Raw genomic sequence first — 21,587 nt, 5'->3', positions numbered from 1 at the left:
GTGCTTACTGGATTAGGCCTTCATACTTGGCAGCCCTCCAACTTAGAGACCAACTTGATAACTGTCAGTTCCAATATTTCTCAATATTTCCTTCAAGGAGGTTAAACATTAGTCAAACAGGCCTTAATCTGCTCCAGAAGAGTGTCCAAAGGGTATGTACAACCCCTATCATCATGTACCAAAGTGGGCATACAGGGGGGGCTCAACTAGGGCCTCGTTATCATCCCCACAATTAGCTACTCCCCTTCCTTGTTACTTCTATGACACTCTTTCTGCAAGGCGTTTTTGATTGGTGCTTCCTTTTTACTGGAGGACTTTCAGTGCTGGAGGGCAAATTAACAGAACAGTTCGGCTCCAGCCTAGCTGAAGATCATCCTGTGTTGCAGAAGTTGATCCAGTGCTTATCATCAGGTCTGCAGCAGAGGCAGGCATCCCAGGCGCCCTACTAGGAATCAAATTAGCATCAGGACATAGGACAGAAGTATGTTGCCGATCACTGTAGGAAAGTAGCCTCTTTTTAGCATGGTTACCCCCACTGTTGCCTGTTTGTCAGTATGTTTAACTGTGTTCACTGCGAGCCTGCTAACCAGGACCCCAGTGACTGTGCTCTCTCCCTTTAAATTTGGTTGCTTGGACCACACACCCCCACATTTGGCATAATAGTGCCCCCTTGTAAGCCCCTAGTATATGGTACCCAGGGCATTTAGGCACCAGGGATTCCTCATGGGCTGCAGTATGTATAATGCCACCTATGGGGAGCCCATGCAAAGTGTATCTGCAGGCCTGCCATTGCAGCCTGCATGAAGGAGTGCATTCACCCTTTTCACTACAGGTCACTACACCGGGTCACTTTAAGTCACCCAGCCAGGGGGCAGGGTGCAAGTACCTATGTGTGGGGGCACCCCTGCATAAGCAGAGGTGCCCCTACGAAGTCCAACTCAATTTTCATGGAATTTTCATGGACTTCATGAGTGCGGGGTCGCCATCTTTTGCATGTACTGGACATAAGTCACTACCTATGTCTAGCTACATAATGGTAACCCCAAACCTAGGCATGTTTGGTATTGAACATGTCGGAATCATACCCCAATACTGTTGCCAGTATTGGAAGTATGATTCCATGCACCTAGGGGCTCCTTAGAGGACCCCAAGCATTGCTCCTACCAGCCTTCTTGGGTTTTACTGCAGTCCAAGCTGCTGCCACCCCTCAGAGAGGTTTCCGCTCGTCTGCTGCTTGATCAGCTCAAGGCCAGGCCAGGAAGGCAGAACAAAGGATTTTCTTTGGTAGGGGGGGGGGGGGGGGGGGAAGGGTAATATCCGCTCTCTTTGGAAATAGGTGTCACGTGGTTTGGGAAGGGTAGCCCCCCCCAAGCCACTGGTATGCTTTGAAGGGCACATTTGGTGCCCTCAGTGCATAAACCAGCTTCACCAGTTCAGAGACACCCCCCCAGTCCCTGCTCAGCGCGAAACTGGACAATGGAAAGGGGTGTGACCACTCCCCTGTCCATCACCACCCCAGGGATGGTGCCCAGAGCTCCTCCAGAGGGTCCCTTGGCTCTGCCATCTTGAATCCAAGGTGGGCAGAGGCATCGGGAAGCATCTGAGGGGCCACGTCAGGCAGGTGATGTCACAGCCCCCTCTGCATAGGTGGTCACCTGGCTAGGCTTCCTCTGGGGATGGCCCTCAGATTTGGCTTGCAAGATTCCAGCAGGACTCCTCTGCAATTTCTACTTCGACTTCTAGCCACTGGAACTGTGACAGGACCCTCCAGGAACCCACAGTCTGCATCCACAACGAAGACTCTGCTTGCAACAATGTTTCCACAGTTTTTTCCAGTTTATACAGTATTTCCCCAGCTGTACATCCTCTGAGGACAACAAGTCTTCAGCCTGCAAGAGAAGTAAAAAGAAATCTCCCATGGAGTGAAGGAGTCACTCCCCTGCATCTGTAGGCACCAACTGCAACAACAACCAGCTGCGTGGATCCTGCATCACAGGTGGAGGTCTGGAGTGGTCCCCTTCGTCCTCCCTACCAGCTGTCCAAGTTTGGTGGAGGTAAGCCTTTGCCTTCCCACGCAGGACAGTACCCCCATGTACCGCATGTCTTGCAGCTACCACGGCTTGTTGGCATCTCCTCCAATGGATCTTCAGACTCCGTGTAGCCCAGCCCTCCCTTCCTGCAACACACAACCCTCTGCATGCTTCTCCTGTGGCTTCGGACCCTTCTCCAGTTGTGCTACGTGGGATCCTCTGCAACTCCTGGTTCCTCGTCCAGTGGGTTTCATGGGGGGGCTGCCTTCTCTTCTGTGAACTCTCGGTCTTGCTGAGGGTCCCTCCAGGCCTCCCCCCAAGTGTTGAATCCTCCTGGACCTGGCAGCTCCACTTTTTGCTTCATCATGAATTCTGCATTTGCCAAGGCTTATTGGTGATTTTTCCACACCACTAACCGACTGCAATCTTACATCTGGCGTGGGACGTTGACTGCATCCTTCAGGAACTCTTCTCTGACTCCAGGGCTGCATTACTGACCACCTTCGTCCTACTGTCGACCAAGTCCTGCAACCACAGTCGGGTGGGGTAGTGGCTCCTGCCCCCACCGGACATTTCTGTGACTTCTGAACTTGGTTCCCTTCTTCCACAGGCCTTCTCCTTCAGGAATTCACAACAGGTTTCTTGCAGTCTTGTCTGGTTGTTGCAATATCTTCTTTTTAGTCCTTTTGGGTGGTTTGGGGAAAACCCAGTAACTTACTCCTTTCTTCCTGGTTGCTGGAGGGCATGGTGGTACTTACCTTTGGGGTGTTCTAGATCCCCCAGCTTCCCTCTACACGTTCCACTTACCTAGGTAATGCATATGTAGGACCTAGGTGGTCCTACATATGCATTCCATTTTTTTAGTATATGGTTTGGGCTCCCTCTATGGTCACTATTGTCTATTGTTATTTGCACTGTTTTCTATGCCTATTTCAGATTACTAGTGTACATATCTAGTGTGTCACCTCCTATTGGAGGGCTGCCTCTAGTACCTTTTGGTAATTGTGTCACTAAAATAAAGTAGCTTTATTTTTGTAACACTGACTGTTTTCTTTTATGTGTGGAAGTGTTGTGTGACTACAGTGGTATTGCATGAGCTTTGCATGTCTCCTAGATAAGTCTTGGCTGCTCATCCACAGCTTCCTCTAGAGAGCATGGCTTCTAGACACTGCCTATACTACACTAATAGGGGATACCTAGGCCTGGTATAAGGTGTAAGTACCTTAGGTGCCCACCATACACCAGGTCGGCTTACTACTATCACTGAGCTCAAGAGAGCCCCTTTTCTAACAGGACAATTTCCTTCAATAACACTCCTACAGCTCTGGCCAAAAAGGAGTTTAGGGCCCTGCTAAGAAGCTCCCTCTGTGACCCCACCTGCTCCTCGCCCCTTTGCTGCTATCTCTTCCCCATTTCAGAGGTCTGAAACAACTGGAATAATGCTGCCAAGGTAGAAAACTGATCCCGAGGGGAGATGGGCACAGCTGAAGACAACGCTGAAAAGTCACCAAAAACAAACTCAAAAGCAAATGGTCACATAACAGGGGTTTATCCAGCCCCCCCTCTTCACAAGCAAAAAGGTATTCACTCACCAACTTGAACTGTCATGGTGTTTGAAAAACCACAAGGGGTGGCCCAGCCCAGCTAAGGCCGGCTGCAGACGGGCACAGACTGGCCTGCTCTTGGCCCGGTCTTCACCCGGACTCATGCCCGGAAATGGCGCATGCTCGTCCCGCACAGTGGGATGCCCTTTTGCACTTTGTAGCACCATGCAACTGTGGCCCCGTCCCCACGGCAGCCGATGGTCAGGAGTTTCCTGGGATGCCTAGTCCAGGTAACAGCAACATCCTCCCCCTAGTCTCTCAAGGTATCATTTTTAATGTCATGTTCAGATTCTCTGCATGTTTAGAATCTGAACAGTGGCTGGTCACCTCCAAAGACACCAACAATATGCCCAGCTGATGCTAGGTCACTTAGCCCCTAATGTCTGACTACCCACAGATAGTTTCACAATAGCCACATTTATTTATTTTTACTTTAAAACTGACTTGTTCCATGAACTGTTCCTGTTTCGCAGCAAAGCCAAATTCTTCATAAAGGGATACATCAGGCTCTATTGACTGTATTGGGAAGTAATTTGCTTTTGATGAGGGGTTTTTGGGGGGAGGGGCACAAGATATGGAACTGCTGGTCGAATTGCCTGGCTTCCGAGCTGGAGCCAGACCCACGCCTAGAGACCTATCTACTTCTGTGCTCTGCTCAAAAAATTTCTCAGAAAGCCTGTCAGTGACCTATGAGAAATCATGCAACCATGTATCCCCTCAGTTATTCACCACAGTACCCTTAGCAAGCCTCAATGTCTGTAGTCTCAATCACGGTCATAAGTATCTTTTTTCCTGGATCCTGTTTGCCCTCAAAAAATTCGGCAAACGGTGGTTTGGAAAATTAGTTATGGCTAGGTTGACCCCTTCCAAACAAAGCCATTCCACCAGTGATTGGCAATGCCTACAACCACCCTCTTCCCTGGAGGATCAATCCCTTTGTTCTCTTTGCCTGAAGGAGGAGCATCTCCAGTTACTTGTGCTGCTGCTCATTTCCATGCGGTAGTCACCACTAATGAATTGGGGGATGGTGTCCCTTAATGTATAGTGGGTCTGAAGGTGATGGCTTATATTTTCATTCTACCCTTGTAAAAACTACTCTACTTTTGAAAGGGTCCTTAAAGACCTTCGTAGACTGTTTTAGGAAAGACTTTAACATAGGGAGATACTGAACAGATCTTTCAGTTTTGGAAGTCTCTACTAAAAAGACTTCCTCTTTAGGGGTGACATACATATCTACCTTGTGATATGTTGCAGCTCTTGGGTGACACTGTGGTAGCTAGTGAGGTTGTCAAGGGGGGATGGTTTAATAGGAATGGGTTCTAAATCAAGGTCATCCTATGGGTCGACATTATAGTCATCCCAAGAATTATCAGGCCTCTGTGGATAATCTGGAGGCCCTTCCACATCATCCCCTGGGAAACTACGCTACCTGCGGTTGAATTTGTAGGAGTGTGTGATGTGAGTGAATGCGCTGGTGAGCTGTGTGGTAATGGGGGGGTGCTGGACTGGTGCTTTTGTGGAGCATGGGTCACTTCGGTAGTTGGAACATCAAGGCTACTCAAACTCCAGCCTCCTCGCTTTAGGAGTACTAGGTTTCCCAGTTATGAGGTAATAGTCTGCTGACTCTCGAAGAGGACCTGATGCAACTTTTTTAAGATTGGACCCTTTTCTTCCTCAGAGTGCGGCGTTTTGGAGCAGACTTTGTTTTAGGCACCAAACTGTCTTTGAGAGGGATTTTCAAACGCCCCTTTGGAGATGGGTTTTTCGGTGCAGATTGACTTGACGCCGAGGACTTTGAAGCCGGTAGCGTTGGAGTGGCAAGGCAATTAGAGGCCTGCGACTTCAGGGCCTCTGCACCATCTCTGCACTTGCGGCTAGAAGCACAATCAGGATTCAGGTGTCTCTCGTCCGTTCTCGGCCCTGAAGCCTTGTCTCTGTGTCAACTGGAACCACTTGGTTGCAGAACACCAAGACCTGTGTGAAGCACTGGGCTGCTGGGCCAAGATCTTTTAGGGTTTTGCTCTAACAAGGCTGGCAGCAGTGCTTTAGGTGTTGGGGCTAGAGCAGCAACAATACTTGGTGCAGTCTTCGTCTTTGGCCCGAGTCGTTTCTTCAGAGCTCGTCTGGTGCTGTGTACCCGTTGTGGGGTAAATCCTCATTGACAGCATGCAATTCTCTGGGTTTATAGGGTCTCGAGATAGGCCTCTGAGAACGAGCTTCAATGACATCAAGCCCGGTCATGGACAATCTGATGATGAGGAATCACAGGACTTCGTGACTTGAAAGACTTCTTCTAAAAAACAAGTTTTAAACATCCGAGCCCAACACTAGATGGCAGGAGTGTACACAGCATGTGTATCTACAGCCACACATGCTACGACTGGAGTTTTTCCAAGGCTGCCATTGTGGGGTTTAGCAATGCCTCAGTAAATAGAAGCAGTGGCACAGAGGAAGCCACCACAGGCTGGAGGCTCTCAGTAAGAAAATTAAATCTGACCTCTGCCTAGGAACACTAACTAACCTACTCTGTAGCAGGACCTGAAGTATTAGCCATGTCAGACTAGAAACAGATAGCAAGACTGCTCTCTTTCTGGAGGTCTATATATGGTTCTAATTCATTATAATAGGTAGGCAGCAGTTTGCTTCGCTGTCATCCTCTGCATATTTAAACCCACAGACAGACATGTCTACAGCATCGGTCTGGAGCTAAACAGAGCTATAATGGAGGTGAATTTATGGGATAAGGCAGATGTTCAGCAACAGGTCGTGTCTCAAAAGATGCCACTCCTAGACAGCAACAGTGGCTAGTATCTGTCCTGCTGAGGAAGCATGTAGGTGGGCCTCTACTGAAGACTGCTTTATGATGGGCACCATCAACGGCACCATTAAGGAAGCCACGAACGGAGCTAAAGTCAAAAGTATCATAACCATCTTGATAGAAGGGGGCACTAGAGAAATAAACAGCACCTGTTCAAATGCCACAATCTGTAAAGCATGAACAGGATGCTGTGAAACACTGGCTGCAATGTTGCTAGCAGCAGCTAAGGAGGAGTTGCTTGCAGGGTTGAGGGAACAGTGCTGACAGCTTGTGGACCATTTCTGCGAATGTGCTCTGTACCTGGAACAGGATCTATCTTTCTTCTGCATATATTTGTGTGGTTCGTGTGACAGAAATATTCATCCCCAGACCGTTCCTGCGTTTGAGAAGTTACATGGACGAATAAAAACAGGACTTAACACTCTGGGCTTTATCCTGGAACAGCTTGGCGCCTCTTCCCAATCGCTTTGTTTTACCTAAAATGACAGTTATTACATCCGCACCACAAACTTCTTTTGATACAGTGCTTGAAAAGGAAAGAGAAATTGTTTTCGGAAAAATGTAAGGAGCTCTACGTTTGCACCCAAGAACACAAAAGAAAAGGAGCTAAAAAGCAGTGCAAGCACTGGTGCCCTATTAGGTCCCGTTGTCATCAGCACCACATTGATAGCACTTAGCAAAGCCTGCCCTCTTGCACTGAAAAAAATAAATTAGAACTAGGCCAGAGTAGACAAGCCAGGCTTGGCTTAAATGATTACAAATGGGTGTGAAATTTATTCTAGAGTAAAAGTGGAAGCATTTACACGTGGACAGCATGGCTGTGAGTGTGCATGCCATTACCTTTTGCCTAAATCTGGATCTTAAGTGCAGACAAGCTGCTTTCATTGTGGGATGTTTGACTTCTCTCTCCCTCCTGTTCCCCAAGCCGGCAAAATGTCATGTACTATGATGTGTATGTTTTAAACAGGTACAGTAGGTGTAAAAGATGTAGGTCGAGATTGTAATGCTTCTTAGCTTTTTCTTTATATTGCCCTCTAGCGCACACCCGGATATAACACACCAATTCCCACTGTTTATGTACCCATTTCCTGGTCACTCTGTCCACAAACTACATACATTGTCCCTTCTTTTACTCTTTTCACCCAGCAGTGCCTGAAGATTTGGGCCCATCCTGTAAGCAATACATCCGAATTCACTGTGCAGAATAGTGAAAGCTGCCTTCAGAATCAGAGCTGTGTGGTGCACTCTAGCATACACACAAAAGCAACTGCTAGACAATGAGAGCAATGATTGCAAGGTGGGGCGGCTGCAGCAGGTCTGAGTTCAATGCTCAAAGCGCACAATAGCATTTCAACTGCCGAGTCATATTGTTATAACTTGGTAAGCGTACACATCTGACCACCCGCATAGGCAATGCTGCATGCCTCTTGATATACAGTCAATCAGTCCTTTGTACAATGCTGAGCATACTGGAACTGACTCTACAAGAGGTTGGCCTTTCTGCTCAGGTTATACAATGAAGGATACTGGTGACCTGGGAAAAGATGAGATAGTAACTATTCAGCTAAGACATGGAGACGGTGGGTGAGGTAATCTCTTGTGGTCTTGAGCTCGTATTGGCATCACTTGAAAGACTGTCGAGAATTGATTTTGCAGTGGGGGCATTCGGCATGTCCCTCTGAGGAGAACAAAATCTACATACCAGAACCCAGCTTCCTACAGTTTGCCACTGTAGGAAAATACCACTGTTGGCATGGTAACCCCCTAACGTTTTGCCTTTTGTTGATGCCAGCTTTGATTAAAAATGTGCTGGGACCCTACTAACCAGGCCCCAGCACCACTGTTCTTTCCCTAAAAATTTACCTTTGTCTCCACAATTGGCATAGCCCTGGCACACAGTTAAGTCCCTTGGAAATGGGAACCCAGGTACCAAGGGCCCTGTGGCCAGGGAAGGTCTCTAAGGGCTGCAGCATGTATTATGCCACCTGGGGACCCCTCAATCAGCACATGCACACTGCCTCACAGCTTGTGTGTGCTGGTGGGGAGAAAAAGACTAAGTCGACATGGCACTCCCCTTAGGGTGCCATGCCCACAACCCACTGCCTATGGCATCGGTAAGTCACCCCTCTAGCAGGCCTTACAGCCCTAAGGCAGGGTGCACTATACCACAGGCGAGGGCATAGCTGCATGAGTACTATGCCCCTACAGTGTCTGAGTCCATTCTTAGACATTGTAAGTGTAGGGTAGCCATACTGAGTATACGGTTTGAGAGTTTGTCAAACACAAACTTCAAACTTCCATAATGACGACACTGAATACTGGGAAGTTTGGTACCAAACTTCTCAGCACAATAAATCCACACTGATGCCAGTGTGAGATTTATTGAGAAATGCACCCAGAGGGCATCTTAGAGATTGGCCCTGCATGGCAGCCCAACTGCTAGTGCTAGGCTGACCGGTCTCTGCCAGCCTGCCACTTCCAGACAGGTTTCTGGCCACATGGGATGAGTGCCTTTGTGCACTCTGTGACCAGGAACAAAACCTGTCCTCTGAGTGGAGGTGCTTCACACCTCACCCTGCAGGAACTGTAACACCTGGTGGTGAGCCTCAAAGGCTCAGGCCTGGTGTTACAGTGCCCCAGGTCACTCGAGCTAGTGGAGATGCCCACCCCCTGGACACAGCCCCCACTTTTGGCGTCAAGTCCGGGGGTGAGAAAAACAAGGAGTCACCACCCCCTCAGCCAGGTCCGCCCCTAAGGTGACCAGAGCAGAAATGACCCCATCCTTAGAAAATCCTCCATCTTGCTTTGGAGGATTTAGCCCAATAGGAACAGGGATGTGCCCTCTCCCCAAAGGGAGGAGGCACAAAGAGGGCGTAGCCACCCTCAAGGACAGTAGCCATTGGCTACTGCCCTTCAGCCCTAACACACCCCTAAGTTTAGTGTTTAGGGGCGACCCTGAACCCAGGAAATCAGATTCCTGACGACCTACAAAGAAGGAGGACTACTTAGCTGAAAAGCCCAGCAGAGAAGGAGGAAGACGACAACTGCTTTGGCCCCAGCGCTACCAGCCTGTCTCCAACTTCAGAGAACCTGCACCAGCGACGCATCCTGCGGGACCAGCGACCTCTGCTGACTCAGAGGACTGCCCTGTATCTAAGAAGGATCCAGAACTCCCGTGTACAGCGGACCTGTCCAATCCAGCAAGAAGAAACCATCTTTAAAGGGACTCTCACCTCACTCCAGAAGCGTGAGCCCCCATCACTCTGTACCAGACGCCCCTGGCCCGTGTCCAGAGAAACCAACGACCCAGAGAGGATCCCAAGGCGACTCTGACAAAGTGTCCACCCAGGGCTGACCTCTCTGCACCCCCACAATGACGCCTGCAGAGGGAATTCTGAGGACCTCCCTGACCACGACTGCCCGGGACAAAGAAATCCAACACCTGGAAGAAGCACTGCACCCGCAGCCCTCAGGCTCATGAGGAACCAACCAGTGGTGCAGCAGTGACTAGCAGGCGGCCCTCACCCTTGCCCTGTCGGTGGCTGGCCCGAAACCCCCCCCCGTGCCCTGCTTGCAACATCTGAGTGACCCAGGGGTCCCTCCATTGAAATCTATTGCAAACCCAACGCCCTGTTTGCCCACTGCACCCGGCCGGAGTGTGCCGCTGAGGGTGTATTTTGTGTGCCTACTCGGGATACTTTCACTGCCCTAATAAGTGCAGTTCTTTCACATTTTTGCTAATCACACCAAGCCTGTTCATCCACCATGAACCTTGGTGTACATGGTTTCATTCAGACTGTAGATGCAGTTCTTGTCTTGGGCTTCTACTTGGTCTGTCCGGGTGGTCATCACCTTGGAGTAGATGCTCATGTGTGCACTCCTTGTCTGGCGCACGCATCAGAGTGCCCACTAGTCCCACCTGGTGTCCCTGATTCTGCACATCTCCTTGCTCCTGGGAACAGATACTGGGACGGCACCTGTATTTTCCACATTGGCTACTGCATTTCCAAACAGAGACAATAATAATTAAAAGCTTTAACATACTATCCTCAGCTCATCTTCACTCAACTAAATGTTTAAGTGTAGCAAGATTACAAGACAAAAGCACCACTCTGGTCATCATGCACAGCATAACATTTCCCACAGTAGGCCACACAGCCATCCAACAACTATTCGACCAAGCACCACCTATGCTTCATTATAACAGCAATTTATTAATGCATTCCAGCCTTGCCAGGGATATGAAGTCTGCCTAAAATTGAACTACCATCTAATACAACACAATGCCAGAACAGCTCTCCCTTTAGTCCTGTGCTGAATTCTGGACTTATGCAGATACTGTGCATTAGTACTGGAATTAAATGCTGTAAGTTTACTATTTCAATAAACAGGGTGGATGGCTGATCCTGCATGTGGTGATGTTCTTCAGGTAAGAGTGGACTTAAAGTCTGTGAATTATGTCAAAAGGTTTAACATCCCAATCAGACATCCTAAAAGAAAGGTACATTGTGGAAACCTTATTGGCGATTCTTAAAGATACAAGATATGGTAAGAGTACTAGATATTTTCTTTTCACTGAATGGTCCCCTCAACACTGGTGATGAGAATTCTTCACACCTTTAACACAATCTCTCACACCCGCTGAGTGATACTCTCAACATCTATCTATTGTACATCTCTATTAGTACTTTCCTGCCATAATGTTTACAATTACTAGTTATATCGTAAGTGTGCCTTGGCTAGTGCAATAATTGATGGCCAGAGTTCTAAATGATAGTGCAAATCTAGGCAAGCACTAAATATGCCTGACAACATAGCTTATAGGAGGTTAAGACTCGAGTTAACAATTATTACAAAACATGAGGTATACCAGACCAGACAGCTTTGCTAATGGTTGTTTTGTCTCCCATTTGGCACGACTTTGTGGTTCAAGGATTACAAACTGTGTGTGCTTGTATATGGCAAAAACTACCTAGCAAATCAAAGGTTAGCCAACGACATAGATGGGCTACTCTTGTGATGACCTTTTCAACTAACGTAACATCACTGCAGAAACTCCTACCATAATGAAAGGACATATTATAAAAGCATTTGGATCTATCCAAAGAAGAAGGCTTATGTTTGCAAAAGAAAACTTCAAGACTGAATATCTGAGGAGATGAGTAGTGCCTTCACCAACTGTGCTAATTGTAATCTGTTTTATTTTAGGTATCCAGCTATATAAATGGTCAAATAAGTAAAACGTTACTTAATACAGAATTTCCAGGGGAACCTCCCACTTCTTTCAGACCTCAGCCATGGTATTATATGAACAACCTGACATGATACTAGCTCACAAAAGGGCATGGCATATTTCTAGTAGATGGTGGCATGTTCAATGAAAAGCTTCTATAGGACTGCTCTATGAGAGGGTGTTGGCTGGGTCCCAGAAGCCCACCAAAGGACTGGAACTGGTGAGCTCATAGAAAGCGCCCCTTTAACTCCTCATCTTTGTGACCACCCTGTGCATGTACTGCACAGAGTAGATGCACACAAGTGCCCCAAAAGGAAGTTTGTTCAAGGGACATTGTCAACAGAATAAGAAACAAGCACTTGAGGACCATTCAGGCTCATGTCCAAGGTTAAAAATAGATCCCCATTTTCTTGCTTGGGAAGTCTCATTGAACATTCTATGGTTTGTGTAAAGAAAAAGAAAGAATTTCTGTAACCAACACAAACACAATACAAGATCTGTAGGATAAATAAATGAAAACTGCCAATTTTGATCACCATCTAAGCATGTTTATCCATCGCATGTCTGTTCCGTCACACTGCTAAGCACTATCCCAAAAGTTGGTAAGAGGATCTCTCTGGACACGTGATACTAAAATGCTTCCCCCATATGTTAGTAGCAAATACAACACTTTTCCAACCAAGCACTCCACAAAGCTGCAAAATGCTACCATTCAATAAAGTGCTTCTACACCCCAAAACAAGGTATGAAGTGCTATAATATAAAATATGGCACGGGATGTCACTTGAAAAATATTTCGTACAATAAACATGCAAGATTAACCCAAGGACCAGCTACACCTGCTAATAGCATGGGGGCTTTTGGAGGGAGAGTACTTTATGGTGTCCGTTTTGATGAAAGCTCTTTTGCGCATTATTAAAAGTATGCTAAATCCCAAGGACTGTTCATTGAAACTGTCAGCCACAGATGCATATCTCTCAAAAACACTGAGCAATTATGTATGTTTTAACCTCTAAGCATTGTGAGAGGTATATACCAAACATGTTTTACATGTAAAAGTTAGAAGAAAAAAAAAAAAAAGCTAAGGATTGGTTATTTTCAAATAATGGTAGTACTAGGGTGAGAATCCATGCATGCAGTCATTTATTTCAGAAGCAAACAACAAACCAAAATTGTGAGAAGATCTTCGTACTTACCAGTGAGGTTGGACTGGAGAAAATTGCTTTAATGGGTGAGCTGCTGGTTATACCACTGCTGGGAGGGTTAATCCGCTTCTCTTTCTGGCGCCGGTTGCAGAACCAGACACGAATCACTTCCTTCTCCATGTTCAGCTGGTCTGCAATCATGGTGATCTCCTCCGAGGTAGGCTTTTGGTTCTGATAATAAAAAGAAGCACAGAAAGCAATTACCAATGGCAGCAACAGTAGGTTACATGAAAAAAAAAATGTATGCTCTACCAAATGGACTTTACAATTTTGGGAGAAAGACATGTTCGCACCATACTAATAAGACTAATAAAGAGAACACAATTTTAACAAGAAGGCCACATTACATACTGTACAAAAGGACGCTGTTATCCATGAAAGAATGACTGTGTTGTTTTATTGTAGTGTGATGGGAAGTTAATAGTAAAATAAATAAAATAAAATACCAGGTGCAAAACCTTTTTCCTGCTCTTGCACAATAACGTCTCCCCAAAAGAAATCTGACAGTCACCTGACACACTCCGCTTTGAAGGCCTTGCTCTTCCACCCTCACTCTTCAACACGAGTTGACCATTTCCCCTACTTAAAGATCTGCTCCACCTGTCTCCAGTTCCTGTTACTCCTTTTATGGATCCAAACCGTTTTCCACTCACTGCCCCAACCACACCTCCCTCTAACCTTCCTCCCTCACTTATTTTATCCAAATTGTAACATAGCCTCCTATTCTGTACAGTGCTGTGTTGGTTGAAGTTAGTTTTCCATTACACAAAATGCAAATCATTCTTAGTACACATTGTAAGACAAAATGAAGTGGCAAAATCAGCAGTGTTAGCAGAAACTATCGGTTACAGTTAAACTCCTTTTACTGCAGTCATATCTGCTTTGATTTGTGCTCAATGTTATCTTAATTCATGCATACAGATTAGATTTCTAATGAGGTACATAGGCATAGATAATTTCTGCAATAACAGGGTTCCCATTGGGAATCATTTAAAAACCACATTAATTTATATAACCACCAGTAACTGTCAAATCATTCCTTAATAATCAATATTCAAAGCACATTTTCAGAATTACAATATATAGACAAATTAAGTAGTTAACTCCGTAATGTGTGGACTGTTATGAAGAGAGCACCAAGTGAAGTTAAAGGTCTAGAATGAATACAACACTGTATTTATTAAGATCATATAACATAGTTGATAAACCATATCACTGGCAAAGCTTGCATTGCCCTCCACACCACTAACATCCCACAGCCAAGACCCCTTCCCGGACTCCATCAAAAGCAGAGCAATCCTAGCCCTCCGATCTACTTTTCAAAACCAGACAGATCCATCCTATCCTGATGAGACTGAAGTTGGATTTTGATGACTTCCAATTCAAAGTTTGATCACCCACTTGCTATTACAGCGAAAAACCAGAGAAGCCCATCACCAAACAGTTACATCAGAAGATCAACAGCAACCCTCTTCAGGATTAGTAATCCAGAAGTCAGAATTGAATGCAGTATAGAGGTAGCAATCGCTCACGTATGCGCACTTCAAATCACTATAAAGGCAATCTGTTCCTCTTCACCTTGCTTGATATCCCTGCAGTTTATGCCACCATAGACCATCAAAATCTGCTAAGCACGCAAACCTTCTGAATGGACTTCCAGAGTATTTTCCTGCAACTATTAGTCTCCTACCTCAAGAACAAAATCCAGTTGATCCAAATTAGTTCCTTTAAATCCAAGCATAATTTAGATTTCTGTGGTGATCCATAAGGTTACATTGTAGTATCAGCCAATGAAGCATACTAGCTGTTGAGAAGAATGGTTTACTGAACACAACATATAAACCACAGACGAGGCACACAGACGCACACAGTTGGAATGTAAGCTTTACTGCCAAACTATGCAATTTTACTTCATAAACTCACGTTCTAAAGACCCCTGCTAGAGAGTGTTCGAACAGAGGAATATAGAACAAAATGTTAAAGGCACAGAACATGTAGACCTGGGTACTACAAGGCATTTACTCTTCAAACAAAAACTAACCATAGCATCACAAAAATTACCAACTCACTTTGCAGGTGTTCACCCCAGCCACCACTTTGCTCGACCCAGACTACCCTTTCAGCATTGCACCAATTTGGTCCTCTCACCACGATGGCATTATCACACACCCTATCCACTACAACCGGGTCGCCATACATAACGTCACTCTTGAGCACATGCCCTTGCTTTCTTATGTACAAAACTTCATCCACACTAAACAAAGGTCTCTGCCCTTGTCTTCTGATGTCAATGTTGTTGGTTTTATCTGGGTGTCAGCCCTAACGGAGACATCCAAGTCAGAAATAGAGGCACATTGCTTAACCCACTCAGTCAACCACGCTGGGCAAAACATCGCAGCTGGCTTTCCACCTCTGAAACGTTCAAGAGAGGAAACTCCTGCGGTCGAACGCAGTGTGGTACAGTAGAACCACAGCATCCATCTGGCAATTAGGCATGACTCTGCTGTTAGCTAAAGCCCACTGGTCGCACTCATCCAACACACTGTTCGCTGTTCCAACAAACAGTTAATCTGGGGTGGTAAAGAGAACTTCTAAGATGTTTAACACCAGACTCCTATGGAAACCCTCTCTAGAAAACACATCCTTAAGGAAATTAGCCATCAGCATTGAATTGGGTTATGAAATGAACCTCTGGCTACTTGCTGTAATATTCTGTCAAGGCTACAGCAAATTGGGACTGGGCAACAAGGCAATGAACAGACCTACCAAATCAATATCCACCACTGCTAAAGGCCTTGGAAGCAACCCAATGGGCAGAAAATGAGTTTCTCAACTTATTCTCACACCATACAGACCACACACTCCTTGACCACCTGATCAAAGTCTTTGTGCATGTACGGGCCCCAATAAACCATGCAGACCCTAAACATCTCTAGAGTACGCCTTAAATGTTCTTCATTGGCACTAGCAACAGTAGGGTCTCTCAAACCTCAAGAGACATCAATAGCTCAGAAGCATGACTAATCCATTCACCACAAAACTCATTGGCAACTTTCACAGAAGGCTGTAGACTTATGTCAAAATTCCTTTTTTAAGGCCCGGCTGACCTTCTATCATCTTGCACTGCACCATGCCAGTCACCCTCAGAAATGCACACAATCTTTCAACATCCACAGCAGGAACAAGATGACTCTCCAGTTTATCAATTTCCACCTGCCCCTCCTCAACTGTACATCTCAATTAAGTCAGTCCTTACATTAGTTCTACAGGTATGTGGGCTGTATATAAATGGTATATTTTTCAATAATTTGGTAGCTAACTTTCTTCCCCAAACGTATCTGTGAAAACATTTTGAAAACCCACCAGAAAGCTCATTTAAAATCACACAGTAATGCAGCTTGGTATCTTCAAACACACATGAAAAATAGTTTACTGTAACCCCCTTCTGACCTTTATGTGGAATCAGTACAGCCCCCATTCCAAAGCTGCCTGTGTATACAGTAATACAGCATGGTAAATTAGGATCATATGGCTTCAAAGCTGTTGAATTGACAAACTAGGTCTTCGCCCAATCAAATGCCTCTTTGATACACCTGGTCCCAAAGAAAAGGAGCCACCTTCTTTACCGTGTTAGTAAACTGTGTAATATGGGAGGTGATTAATAAAATGGGCATAAAACTTGCCTAACATTAGTAACAAATAGTGTGTGAAATTGGTCAGGGACAGTCCCCACTGAGTGAGGCAGATTGGGTGAGAAACACATGGTGTCCAGAAATCGGGAAAAGTAGCTGCCACAAGAGGAAAGGTAGTACATTGCAGTATATTGTGTTTTGTGGCATAAAACCAAAGTTCAACTTGAGTGTGCTCTGGGAACACGTGCACTCTATACAAATTGAAGAATTCACAGGTGTGTGGTAGGAGTGTCAAACCAAATCAGCGTGAGGTATAATGTACATTAACCTTTAATGTTTAATCTGTATATCAGAGGTCTTCAAACTGGGGGGTGGGCCCCCCTAGGGGGGCCTGTAGTGATCCCAGGGGGGGCCCCAGACTCTGGGCAAAATAAATATTATACAGATAACAGGCCTTTGTTTTAAGCAGAAGCATGTTTTTGAAGTTTATTAAAAGGTAACAGTACTTAACTGCAATGTTTAAATAGGTTTAGACATATTTAAACATTGCCATGTTTATAAAATAATTGTGAAACATTCTGAGGGGGGCCCAATGATGTTTATTTTTCAACTGGGGGGGCGCGGCATTAAAAAGTTTGGAGACCTCTGCTGTATATGGAGCTTCTTGGAGTCCTAATGGCTGATAAGGACACCAAGATTCACCAGAATGCTGCCAACACTCACTCTACCTAAATGTCTTATCAGGACATAAGTGTCTGAAGGATGCCTCAACTCTATTCAAGCAATGATGTCAAAGGTCAAACTTGTAAAGACTTTGTACTAATTACCAGTGAAAGCGAGCAGCAAGGTTAGCTTGTGGCATACATTTAGATGGTTTCACTCAAATATTTTCCAACAGCATTAAGACCGTGGGCTTCCAATTGTGCAGACCTCAGCTTCAGGACATCATATAAAAATACTTATCATAGGAAGGGCTAGGAACACACACGTGCTGAGTGCCAGGATACCCTGCAGGTGACAGTTCACTTTACAAACAGGCATACAGAACAAAACAAAATCAGGCATGCCCAAATGCCGCTGTTATACAAAGATAAAACCATTCAAGAAAAAGAAGATATCCAAGTTGTTGTATAAGCAAACATTCTATCCCATGTAGAGAGATATTATCCTGCTGATTGGCATTGCTAAGTCACAAATGACTCCTCTGAAGAGTATTTTCAGTTCAAGACTGGTCAAGGTTCACAAAAAGTATCACAGAATCACTCCCACCATCAGAATACAATGCCTGATCTCTCTGGACATCCACATCCCTTTCACAACCTACAAAGTTGTGTTTAGAAAAAACAACATTAAGTGGTTTAAACACATGTCCCTCATCTCTCTGTGCATTCATACAAACAATATATTTTTTCCTACACATTCAGGGTTATGTATGGGTGAAAACCCCGAATCAATATCACACTGCAGCAAGAAAAATGTGGAGATTTTGTTTTTGTTTGTTTTTTTGTGTTCATTATCTTGCCTCATTTCTGTAATGGACAAGCGTACATGCTACAAAATTAATCACAGCAACGTAGACCTGAATAACTGATGCCTGGCAATATCAAATATGTATGATCTTTCACAGGAAATGTAGTCAGCACATTCAATTACTTAACATTAGCACAGATCACAAAACTGTGCCTGGTCAATGTTTATGGCACACTGTTCATTTGATGGCACTTATCAAACTCGGACAATACAGAAAGTATAAACACTTTACGTTTTCTAATTCAGTACGACTTGACATATCTTCTGGTATAAACTGAACATCCATTGACCTCATTTGACTGGAATATTCCAAACATGACATTTGTCTGATTTTTATTAATTTGTTTTCCAAAACATGGTAGCCCGCGCCAGTCACCCCCCTTCGGAAACACATTTCTGCCAAGATTTGACCACCAACTCAGGTCCTCTTGGTCTCCTAGGTGTGGGGAACTTGTCATGCCTCGGGGTAGCCACCACCTGGGCAAGGGAGAGGGCCTCCTGGGGGTCACTCCTGCACAGGAGTTCCGTTCCTTTAGGTGCTGGGGGCTGCGGGTGCGGGGTCTTTTCCAGCCGTCGGGAAATGGAGTTCAGGCAGTCACGGTCAGGGGGAGCCTCGGGATTCCCTCTGCAGGCGTCGCTGTGGGAGCTCAGGGTGGAGCAAGTCTCACGCTTCTTGCGGGGAGTTGCAGGGGTCTTTAAATCTGCTCCTTTGTAACAAAGTTGCAGTCTTTTGGAGCAGGGCCGCTGTCCTCGGGAGTTTCTTGTCTTTCTTGAAGCAGGGCAGTCCTCTGAGGATTCAGAGGTCGCTGGTCCTTTGGAAAGCGTCGCTGGAGCAGGTTTCTTTGGAAGGCAGGAGACAGGCCGGTAAGACTGGGGCCAAAGCAGTTGGTGTCTTCTGTTCTTCTTCTGCAGGGGTTTTTCAGCTCAGCAGTCCTCTTCTTCTTGTAGTTTCAGGAATCTAAAGTTTTAGGTTCAGGGAAGCCCCTAAATACTAAATTTAAGGGCGTGTTTAGGTCTGGGGGGTTAGTAGCCAATGGCTACTAGCCCTGAGGGTGGGTACACCCTCTTTGTGCCTCCTCCCAAGGGGAGGGGGTCACATCCCTAATCCTATTGGGGAATCCTCCATCTGCAAGATGGAGGATTTCTAAAAGTTAGAGTCACTTCAGCTCAGGACACCTTAGGGGCTGTCCGGACTGGCCAGTGACGACTCCTTGTTATTCTCATTATTTTCTCCAGCCTTGCCGCCAAAAGTGGGGGCCGTGGCCGGAGGGGGCGGGCAACTCCACTAGCTGGAGTGTCCTGCGGTGCTGGCACAAAGGGGTGACAGCTCTTGCCTGGGGGAGGTGTTAGCATCTCCACCCAGTGCAGGCTTTGTTACTGGCCTCAGAGTGACAAAGGCACTCTCCCCATGGGGCCAGCAACATGTCTCGGTTGTGGCAGGCTGCTGGAACAAGTCAGCCTACACAGATAGTCGGTTAAGGTTTCAGGGGGCACCTCTAAGGTGCCCTCTGGGGTGTATTTTACAATAAAATGTACACTGGCATCAGTGTGCATTTATTGTGCTGAGAAGTTTGATACCAAACTTCCCAGTTTTCAGTGTAGCCATTATGGTGCTGTGGAGTTCGTGTAAAACAGACTCCCAGACCATATACTCTTATGGCTACCCTGCACTTAAAATGTCTAAGGTTTTGTTTAGACACTGTAGGGGCACAGTGCTCATGCACTGGTGCCCTCACCTATGGTATAGTGCACCCTGCCTTAGGGCTGTAAGGCCTGCTAGAGGGGTGACTTATCTATACCTGCATAGGCAGTGAGAGGCTGGCATGGCACCCTGAGGGGAGTGCCATGTCGACTTACTCGTTTTGTTCTCACCAGCACACACAAGCTGGCAAGCAGTGTGTCTGTGCTGAGTGAGGGGTCTCCAGGGTGGCATAAGACATGCTGCAGCCCTTAGAGACCTTCCTTGGCATCAGGGCCCTTGGTACCAGGGGTACCATTTACAAGGGACTTATCTGGATGCCAGGGTGTGCCAATTGTGGATACAAAAGTACAGGTTAGGGAAAGAACACTGGTGCTGGGGCCTGGTTAGCAGGCCTCAGCACACTTTCAATTCAAAACATAGCATCAGCAAAGGCAAAAAGTCAGGGGGTAACCATGCCAAGGAGGCATTTCCTTACAGGATGGATGCATGATTTGGGTCGAGGGGTATGAGTGAAGAATATCGCATACTACATTTTGCTCGAGCGGTGTTGTTAACTTTTCGGTCGTAAGCCGTATCAGGCTAAGGACAGTCCTCAGTTACAAACCATAAAGACATGACACGGAAGAGAACATGAGGAGACAGAGTGTTGTGGTGGTAATCTGAATAGTGTGAGAAACATTCATCACATAACCTCAAAAGCACTCACCAAAAGATAAAGCCTGAACTGTAAAAAGGGTACCAACTGGTTTTATCTTATCCTGCCACAGACAGAAATGATGGTCGTCCATACAAAAGAGCTGACATGGGTGCAGTATGAGGAACTTAAAATCAAGCAAGATAGAAATGAATTCTAATTATATTTGCTACTCTGCCACTATGCTTTCAATTTGGGCCAATGAACATACACTCATATTACATCGCCTGGTTATCTTATGTCAGGCAGTGTTGTATAAGCAGAAAAAAGTGATTTTCATAATCCTTTCGCCATTTGCAAATGGGACAGAACTTGGCCAAAGGCACCTTTGTAGCCTTGAGACAGTCTGAACATGAACAAGCAGCACTTAGCACGCCTACCATGCATAATTACATCACACTTCAGACTCCTCCATTCGCTGAGCCTTATCTCTAATGTAGTATTTATTGGTCACTGGGAGTCAACACTTATGTTCAGGTTTCGGACAGGTACTATTCTTAGCTTGTTTTGCTTTCCACTTGGTCAGCATTCAAGTGACAGCACTAGCATTTGACCCACTGATGATGTCCTCAAACAGACTTCGTGGCACTTTATGTTGTTTTGTAAATGTAATGAATTGTAAACTAAAAAGTTTTTAATCCCACTTTTAAAACCAGAGAAACTTTAGACGTTGTATTTAAACATCATAATTTTTACAGCAAGTTGATGCTGAAGCATGTTTAGCGGTAGGGTGGTTTCTTAAATGTATTGTGCAAAGTCACAACACTATACGTGAGTAATTTTCAGGCAGAGCTGATGACAATTTAATTTTAGTGTTTGTACTTTTCTGATTATAAAAGTTATAATTCGATACAGTATTGAAACTGAATTGAATCACAGTATTAAAAAAACGCTGGGATCATACAACCGTCAACTCAAAAGTATGTGCACAGACAGCAACAGGAAATATGTCAAACGTTCTTGAGTCTTCTGAACTAAGAGAAAAAGTATCACAGTGGGACTGTACAACAAGCACTAATTAGTAGGACACTATATTTAGTGAAGATACAAAGGACATGGCAAGAAACTGAGTAAGGGTACAAGCAGTGTTAGATTTCCAACAACTAGTAAAAAGTGACATTATCAGCCTTTTGCACAAT

The 21,587-nt window shown here is 45.5% G+C and overlaps 1 protein-coding gene across 11 annotated transcripts in view; it reads right to left on the bottom strand.

Annotated features, from left to right (window-relative positions):
- The window catches only part of POU2F1 (POU class 2 homeobox 1), a 511,154-nt gene that overhangs the window by 108,212 nt on the left and 381,355 nt on the right, over window positions 1-21,587 (bottom strand). For all 11 annotated transcript variants that reach the window (XM_069202748.1, XM_069202752.1, XM_069202754.1 and 8 more), the window contains one exon: window positions 12,882-13,061. In XM_069202748.1, coding sequence (XP_069058849.1) covers window positions 12,882-13,061 — 180 coding nt within the window. The remainder of the gene's footprint in view (window positions 1-12,881; window positions 13,062-21,587) is intronic.

Source organism: Pleurodeles waltl, chromosome 8, assembly GCF_031143425.1.
Source record: "Pleurodeles waltl isolate 20211129_DDA chromosome 8, aPleWal1.hap1.20221129, whole genome shotgun sequence".
Lineage (NCBI taxonomy): Eukaryota > Metazoa > Chordata > Amphibia > Caudata > Salamandridae > Pleurodeles > Pleurodeles waltl.
The sequence above is the reverse complement of the archived record's forward strand: the minus strand, read 5'-3'. Positions and strand labels throughout refer to the sequence as shown.